At 32.9% G+C, this 9,457-nt stretch overlaps 1 protein-coding gene across 1 annotated transcript; it reads right to left on the minus strand.

Annotated features, from left to right (window-relative positions):
- Positions 1-273: 273 nt before the first annotated feature.
- LOC147389604 (protein STAY-GREEN homolog, chloroplastic-like) lies at positions 274-1,990 on the minus strand. Its single transcript, XM_086418150.1, has 4 exons — positions 1,690-1,990; positions 1,427-1,600; positions 1,032-1,199; positions 274-945 (listed from the first exon to the last, which is right to left on the minus strand). The coding sequence occupies exons 1-4, from the start codon at positions 1,810-1,812 to the stop codon at positions 577-579; spliced, it is 834 nt and encodes a 277-aa protein (XP_086274276.1). The 5' UTR covers positions 1,813-1,990; the 3' UTR covers positions 274-576.
- Positions 1,991-9,457: the final 7,467 nt, after the last annotated feature.

The raw sequence follows: 9,457 nt of genomic DNA on the forward strand, positions 1-9,457 counted from the left end.
TCTGCCATTTCTCTAATCTTGTCTCCATTTTTTTAGAGAAAGAAAACTCACCCTTTTTCTCTCCTCTCCTCTCCTCTCCCCACTTAACAATCCAAACAAGAGAGTTGGAGAAAAACTCATCTATTTATTTTCTCTTCTCTCTTCTTTCCATTTCTCTCAATCCAAATTATTACTACTTCCTATTGGAATCCCTATGAGTATCTCCCCCATCTCAGCCATTTGTTTGACAAAGAGTATTTTCCATTAAATCAGGATTATGTTCCCAGGACTAGATTGGATGAATACAACACTATCATATTAAGGTGGTACACAATAAAATAATACATCAGAACCCTCTGACGAAATAAATCACATAACCTCCACTATATGCTCCCATTCCATCTTTAATAAAATAATGTTCTAAGCCCCACTTTCTTTGATCTTAGGTGTTTCTGGAGAATGCTTTTTGTATTATCTACACAACCTTTTTGCTATACTCCAGTAACAGCCCCACCAAATCAACATTAAATACACATATATGTGAGAAAATAGAGATAATGTCATGTTTCAAGAGAAAGCGAGAGAGTGTTTCAAGAATTACTGTTGTTGTTGTTGTTGTTGTTGTAAGAATTGGTTGCTCTGGGTCTGATGACTCTGATCTGCAAATTCTTTGGACCATGGGATCGTACTAATGGGAGGAAAGCAACATGTGCAATCCTCTTCACATGCTTCTGGTCTAACCCAATTGGTCTTCTTCTCTGATGAAGAACAAGAGGAGATTATTTGGGTCCTCTGGAACACACCAACTTCATCAGATGATGCTGCTGCATCTATGAGTGGGCCCCAACATTCCACTCTGTTGAATTCTGGAATATTGGAATGAAAATAAACCCAAACCAAAGCTTCTTCCAGTTCTGGGTAGTTCTGGAATAGGTTCCCATCTCCATGAAAAAAAGCCTTCAAGACCTGTACATGTAATTTAGAGTTCAGAAACCCAAAAATATATCAAAATCAAAATCAAAATCAAGATATGGGTTGGTGAGTTTTCATACCACAGGAAGCTCTTTGTAGAAGATGAAAAATCTGAGCTTTGCAAAGAGATTCAAAAGAAAGTGACCCCCACTTATGTGACAGTGAACATGGAGAGACATCCTCCCTTTAACTTTCTTCCACTCTGCAACAACTTCGTCTCTCTGTAATCTGTTGTACCACCCTTGTAACTGGTGTTTTTTTATTATCAAATCCAATCGAATTATTCATGTTAAATAGTGATGTATAAAAAATTCCATCTTTTTTGTACTATTAAATGATCAAATCGAAATATTCATGTTAAACGGTGATGGGTAAGATAAAAAACATCTAAAAATTCAACCTTTTTTCTACTTAAACGATTCCCCTGTTTTTCTTCTCTGTTTTTAAAGTCCGTGTATTTGCAGAACTAATTTACCTGAGATCCATTAATAGTATGAGAGATGGCGAGAGTGAGTTTTGATGTGATGTCGCTGTGAGTAAGCGTGTATGTTCTTGGAAGGTTTCCTGGGTGTTTCTTTTCATCTACACCCAAAAACAAAACCTTGAGCTTCGATGCTTCGAAGATCGCTGGCCCAAACAACCTCGCAACCTGATTAAAACAAACCCAGAAATCATATAAACAACTAAACCTGAAATCAACAAGAACCCAGAATAGATAACCCGAAAAAGATTTGTTACCGGAACAATTTTGTGATTCTTCTTGTTCTTGGGTCGAGATTCGTAGAGGAAGAAAGAGTTTTTGTGATTCAGATAAGATGGTCTTAGTTGCGTTGGGAGGACGAAAGCAGTAGAAGAATTCATTTTGAGTTTTTTTTTCGATGCTCCAATCTTGATGGGGAAGATGTGTTAAATGAAGAAAGATTTCGCTATCATTTCTTTGCTTCTCCACTCCTCCTTTCTTTGATTCCTTCTTGCTTTCAGCTACACTACTCCCAGGTTTGCCCTACAACCCAACTACCAACTTTTTTATTTTTTTTTTTCAAACATTTGGTGCCCATTCACATATATAACTGCTTCATATTATGACGTCAACTTAAATATCTAAGATACTTACCGTTGGTTAAGGATTCACCCTCTAAGCTAGGTTTTGTAGTCCATGCAACTTCGGATCAACTAAAATAAAACGTGGAAACACAAGAATCAACAAAAATGAATGACATCTTATACTATATTGGGGTACACTGAGTTGTACGGGCAGTGCATTTTGCCCAAAAATTAGGAGTTAAAAGATGGAGGACCAAATTTGTTAGGGTTCCAAAAGAAAAATTATGTAATGTTTTCTTTAAAAGTTTTCATTGGGGAGGTTTTTAATTTTTGGGTAGATAGGCACCTTTCTTCTATTTCTATTGTTACTAGAGATCTCTAGGCCTATGATAACAACTCAAAAGAAAATAGTGATTGAATTTTTTATCTGATTCGTGAACACATGTGCAATGTCGAACCATGTATATATTCTTATGTTTTGAATGTGAATTTTTTTTTTTTATTATTATTCTAAAGAACTTGACTACTCTCAATTACTTCCATTTTAAGATATAATTCGTCTCATAAACGTATTAGACAACTAAGCATGTAGAGTTTGTTCAAAGGGTGAGGTTTGAATTGCAAAGCATCTCATCCATGTTTATAAAATCTAAGATTAAGAAGATAAAAGATCATTAATGATAGATGTGTAAATTGTAAAGTGTTTTGCTATGTTTCTTAACTTTTCAAACATAATATTTATGAAATTACGAAGATGACAAATATGCAATACACGATCATAATTTAAGATTGTGTATTGATTCATGAAATCAATAATAGTTAAAATTATAAAAAATTATGATTTAAAAATAAATGTATTCAATTTTAATGATTATATATATATATATTAAAATCCTATTAAATTATCAATTAATGATATATCAAAATTCCACCACCATATCCTAAAAAAGAAGAATAAGGAGCAAATTTCCAACAAGAAAATAACCCGCAATGGTGTTGAAAATTACTGAGAAGAACTAAAATAGAATTGAAAGAAATTACTTTACTTATTAGGAGAAGAAGACAAATATCGGTCAAGCAAGGGTGAGTGACATTGATGTGTCGGTGTACAATACAAGAGAATGGAAAAGTAGTTGTTTAACATCCAAACTTCACAAAGTACAGGATCTCCTCTCGTGTGGTTTATAGTCTTCGAGTGGAGAAACAAAGAAGAGGCGTGTTAAAGTGGTATTTCTGATTGGGAGCCGGTAATGGCGGTTGCTTGAAGTTTCGGCTGTCTTAGCCTTAGACACGTGTAGAATTGGTGTTGGTGTTCATGAAACGTCTACTAAGATATTAAAAGTTAAAACGTGCACTGTTCGCATTCGCTATAAGGTTGCAATTTCAAACTTCCAACGTCTAGTCGAGTCACACTGAAATTTGACTCACTATGAACGAATCTCAAGTTCAGTCACTCGATTCTCCCCCGATCAATCGTCTTTGTAAATCAAACTAATTAAATGTTTCTATAACTTATCTAAAAAGGGCCAAAACTATGCTACTTGGTTGAGTCTTTGTAGATGCTCGAAATTACTCTACACTTTTCTTCTCTCTTTACTCGAGCGGACTTGCGACTTAGTCCACTCCGACGATCAAGTTAGATTCTAAGAAAGTTGATCAATCTTAATTTAATTTTTTTAGAGAATAAGAATTCGAACCTTTTTTACCCATGATCCTCTTCCCTTTATAAGCATCCAACTTGATCGTTTTCTATGCCATTATTTGAAGTGACCCAGGGCAGTTAGCTCACTCTCTGACATATCAACTGTAAGGGTAGTTGCAACTGCTCTGTCAATCCTGGCATAATCAGAGCTGATCTGACATGATATGGGTTGTCAAAGCTGTCAGTCAATGGCATATCTGTCAGATTCGTCTTGCCGACCTATACTGTTCTTGTCCGGACTACCTAATTGATTGATGGCGCAGGTCCGAACTAGACATCTGTGCACCCGAAGAGTTTAATCAACTGGGCCCATATGGCAGTCTATCCGAACTTCAAATCTTTACTTCTGGGCTTCGCTCGAACCACGTGTCCATGTTTGAGAATTTCCCCCACAGTCTTAATGAATTTGCATGGTTGGGTACTCGACTGACATGATAAGGGCATAGAACCATAGATCTTTTTCATCGGGATACATAAGAAAAGATGTGTGGTTCTTTGCCCTTGCCACGTCAATCGTGTATTAAAACCATATGCATTCATCATTATTCTATTTGGTTTCGTAGGTTCGTTTGGTTCAAATTTGGATTTTCGATGGAACTAAGATTTTACCCACATATAAGGACAATTAAGAGTAGAATATTTTTGTGAGGATAACTAATAATATATATATATATATATATATAAGAACAATTAAGAGTGTAAAAAAATTTGTGAGGACAGTAGTGACAGATTTTTTAATCTAAAATCTATCACAATAATTCATTAATCCATAGACTTTAAAAAGTTTTGCAGGACAAGTGCTCTCATTGCAAATTTGTCATTGGGTTCATAGTTCATGATTCATCGCTTGAGAATGAACTTGGTTAGTAGGAGTAAACAAAGGTAAGGACATTTAAAGGTTGAAGCAATAGATAAGATAAAAAAGAAATTGGAGATAACTTATTTTGAAAAGAAAAAAAAAAATCAAATTTTTTTTTTTTTTTTAAAATTTATACATTGAACATGAGGGTATTTGATCATTTTTCTTAGTCTATTAGTAAAGACCTTGGTCAAAGGGAAAATTTATTAATTTAAAATTTTAAGGGAATATATATCTCGAATAATATCAACATGTGGGAGGAGATTAAAGTCAAATGGAATTCTCTACATTTAATGAATTGGGTAACCCTGGTCCAAAGTATTAAGCCAACCTGTTGAGTTGATTAAAATGAGTTTTGTAAATGAGTCAACTTGAATTTCAACAAAGCCGAGTGCACTCATCACTCACAAGGTGCAGAGGTGTAGCCCCGATTTTCAAACTCTACACCCAACTGTGACTTTGGACTTTTCTCCAATTGTTGGTGCAACACATATTTTAATGGTTTCGCTCATGGAAAATGAAATTCTCATGTTCACTCACAATCTTCTGTGTAAACATAAAATCCAACTTCTCAATCATTGAATTTCATATTTTTCACAATTGGGATTGTGAGTGATCATACGAGTCCCCTTCGATGAGTGAGTCCGACTTTGAAGCGGGCATCCCGTTTCAAATGTTGAAAGAACCCTCTTCTTTACATGACACATAGAGTTTTGAATTTATTTCACGCCCCTAAATTTCTATCAAAATGTTAAACACCTCTTAAAAATGCCACATGTAATCCAATGGAGAGGTTTCTTCAAAGTTTTTTTTCTCCATGGTTCTATCGATACCAACCCTTACATTATTTCAATAATTAAGGGGAAATGGATGGGGGATGTATGCCACCTGTCTGGCCCTTAGCTACTATTTTTTTCTCTAATAGAGATTTTTTTTTTAAATAAAATATTTTTATTAGTAATTAAATTATGAAAATTAGTGTAGGACTAGTTGCATATCGCTACTTGTTGTCCGTTGCACCCCAACCTTTAAAAGTACCCTTTCTTTTATTTTCCTTTTGTGTAACTTTTATCTCAATCTTATAGTTGCACTCGTTTTCTATCAAGATTAATGTAAAGGAGTAACTTTGCAATTTTTCAAAGAGCACCCACTTTTTATCGAACTGCAATCATATAAGATAAATAGGGTGAGAGGGGGGAACTTTCAAGTGATGGTTTGCAACTGGTAATGGGTGATCTGTAACTTGTCGCTCCCTTACTATATTAATTTTGCATACTTCTTGCCTATACTATAGTAATAAGATTAGGTGTGTAAGTATCATTTAATTGAAATTTACATTACATAAAATTTTAAAATTAGAAAAATATTATTAGATAGATGCATTAATGCATTTAAAATAATATATAATAATATAATATAAAAAAATATTTTTATCTTTTAAAATTCTTTTGACAATCTACAAAATATACGTAATAGTTTTTAAGTAAATTTATCAAAACATGCACCACATTTCGACTATTTACCAAAACAGTAAACTGAAGCAATTAATTCCAAAAAAAGGTAATTTTACCGTTTTTGGAATTAATATTTTTTACCAAAATGGTAAAAACAGTAAAATAGAATTTTTTTTTACCGAAAATACCTTTTTATTTTTTATTTTTTGAATAAAATTATAAAAAAAAAATCATCTCCTCTTTCATATTTCTATTTAGTGTTGAGAAGATTAAAAAGAAAAGAAAGATTTAGTTGGATTCTAATTTATTTCTAAGGTTAAAATGGTAAATACATATGTAAAACAAAAAAGAGTTAAATTTTTTTTTTACATTTTACTGTTTTTACTATTTTGGTAAAAAAATATTAATTCCGAAAACGGTAAAATTACTGTTTTCATAATTAATTGCTATAGTTTACCATTTTGGTAATTAATTTTGAAAATTGTACCGTTTTGATAAATTATTCTAGTTTTTAAGGCGTGTTTACTCTAGTGGCATGTGTTCCCTTTCCTAATTGTTTGTAAATTTCTAACTTTTAAAGGTATTATATATAGAGAATTTTCATAATAAATTTAAATTTAATTAAAAGCTTAAACTGATTATTGTTGCGAAGATGTTTTGGAAAAAAAATTCTTTTAATGCTATTATTTTATCCCAAATAACTTATCAATATATTTAAGAGAGCAATTACATTGCCACAATCACATTGTTGACATACATCGAATGAGATTACGAGCATTCCCAACAATTTTTTTTGGGTTTTTCTTCCTCTTCACCGCTTCACACCTTGATCCTTGAACCATGAGCATACCCAACATATTCCTCAATCACTCTTTATAGCTAGTATAACCGGTTTGTTTGCAATTTCATTTGAGTTTTGGTCATGTGTAAAAATCTATTATTGAAGATTTTATTTCAATGAAAAAAATGGAATATCATAAATAATATCATCCAAGATATTATTAAAATAGAAGGAGCCATAAGTACTCTGAATTTTGAAATATCATAAATAATATCATCCAAACATGTATGCTTCATATTTTGTGCATATGAACTCTTTGATAATTTGACCATCCTTGTTTTGATAATTGGGTATCCTTATAGATAGCAGATCAGGCCCGTATTTGGGTTTTGCTCAGTCCATAGACCATGGTATTGTCCAAGATTAGTCTCAAGGCACATGCAACACCCGCACATCACATGCACCAAGTAAGTGAGGGTGCACCCTCTTGAGTGGCCTTTAAGGAATTAATGCTCATGTTAGGTATCGAACTCAAGACCTAGGTGCATTAACCGCTTATTGGTCAAAAATTGCCATTGAGCCAACCCTTCTAGGTTATGATAATGTAGTTTTTGAGATTTATTGGATTCTAGGTTTCAATTGTAGCATATATAGTAGATTCCTTCGAGTGTAGCGCAACCCTCTGTAGTCCTGGTATAGAGGGTTGCGCGTTATTGATTTTTTTTGCCTTTTTTTCTTCTTTTTCACTCGTAGAGACAGAGACCTAGATAGAAGGAGGAGTCCGCCCTTATCCCATGACTTTGCAAGGGAAGCAAACTAATCTTGATCTTTGTATCATACTATTACAATGATAGTAAAGATCACTAACATAATTAGGATTAGGAAAATATTAATTTTATAATATAATAAAATTTCTGTTCATAATTTTAAATGAGATTTTTTATTGATTATATTTTGTTATAAATATAAACTAATCTAAAAGGTTGAATTCTTAAAAATTTCAAGTAAAATCTTGACCCAATATTACAACACCAAAACACTCATATAGTGATTTGAGAAAATCACATTCAATTAGCTTCCTTTTTTTTTTTTTTTTTCCTTTCTTTCTATTAAATAAGATCTATCTATATTCTTATTTTGATATGTAGTAAATATTATCATTAGTTGATTACCAATTTGAAGTTTATGAGCACTTAATTAAATTAGAGCTCTAGGCATGAACAACAAATTGGATTATAAGTGCAAAGGTTTAAAATTAGTCTTTGAACCGTTTCAAAACTTGAAGAAGGTCAATCTTCTTTGCAAGGTTTGCAGTTTAGTTCTTCAAATGTTGCATTAAAGCCCAATTGTTTCTCAGAAAATCCGGAGAAAGCACTCCATGCATGTTTATTTTTAGAATTGCACCATTGCAGGATATAACCCACCCATTTGATGTAGAATTTAGAGAGCATGAGACCAATTGAATAATACTCCTAACTTAAAAGCTATAGATATATGAACCTCAAATGAGAAACATGTTTGAAAATAAATAAAATGAACCATCATACAATTACATATTCAAAAATTTAATGTTCCTACAAGGCCTGACCTGCATATTTAATTTCTTCCATTTTGTGTGCCTTTGATAGTGTTTTATCGTCTTACAGATGCTGAAGCATCGACAAATACAATGGGTATGAAGCAAGTGCATTGAAATATGGCATAAGATCAAAACAATTATTGACCATTCAAATAAGATCTAATCATAATTCAATATCAGTTGCCACAACATACTAAGGCATTATGGGCTCTCATCAAACACATATTCATCCAGTCCATTTCTATCTTCTATATTCACCATGGACGGTCACTTGGTAAGCTTCACCACCCTTTCTTGATAACCAAGTGAACTACCAATCTATTATCACTCTTCTTGTTATATTGATCTATTACCCTATTAAAGCAATAATGTGTGTGCTTTGAGATCGTTCAGCCCTTTCTTTCTTCCATGTAGTTAGGGTTCTTGATCTTCTCATTGAAGATTCTAGCATTTGGAATTAAATTGAGCCAATTCAAGGTTTTAAAAATATATGTTAATTTCATCAGTTTTATAGTGTTCCATCTATGTATCCTTACAGGTTCATTGTGTTATCTTTTGAGTATTGATTTCTTATGGAAAGAGAGAAAAGAAGTTTGAAATAATCCTGATTTTCAAATTGAATGTAATAGAAAAATATTAATTAAATAAAATAGTTGAGACATGCACAAAGCACCGGCCCAAACAACCTCGCAATCTGATTAAAACAAACCCATAAATCAGATAAACAATTAAACCTGGAATCAACAAGAACCCAGAATAGATAACCCAAAAGAGATTTGTTACCGGAACGATTTTGTGATTCTTCTTATTCTTGGGTCGAGATTCGTAGATGAAGAGAGAGTTTTTGTGATTCAGATAAGATGGTTTTAGTTGCGTTGGGAGGACGAAAGCAGTAGAAGAATTCATTTTGAGTTTTCTTTTCGATGCTCCAATCTTGATGGAGAAGATGTATTAAATGAAGAAGAAAGATTTCGCTATCATTTCTTTGCTTCTCCAGTCCTCCTTTCTTGATTCCTTCTTGCTTTCAGCCACACTACTCCCAGAGTTGCCTTACAACCCAACTACCAATTTTTTTTCAAACTTTTGG

This window comes from Akebia trifoliata, chromosome 12, assembly GCF_017979445.1.
Source record: "Akebia trifoliata isolate Shusen 1 chromosome 12, ASM1797944v1, whole genome shotgun sequence".
In the NCBI taxonomy this organism is placed as follows: domain Eukaryota; kingdom Viridiplantae; phylum Streptophyta; class Magnoliopsida; order Ranunculales; family Lardizabalaceae; genus Akebia; species Akebia trifoliata.

Coding starts and splice junctions, on each gene's coding strand:
- LOC147389604 (XM_086418150.1), bottom strand. CDS start 1,812: ATGAATTCTTCTACTGCTTTCGTCCTCCCAACGCAACTAAGACCATCT. Junction 1,601..1,689: donor AGAATCACAAAATTGTTCCG/GTAACAAATCTT, acceptor TGTTTTAATCAG/GTTGCGAGGTTGTTTGGGCC. Junction 946..1,031: donor TCTACAAAGAGCTTCCTGTG/GTATGAAAACTC, acceptor TTACATGTACAG/GTCTTGAAGGCTTTTTTTCA.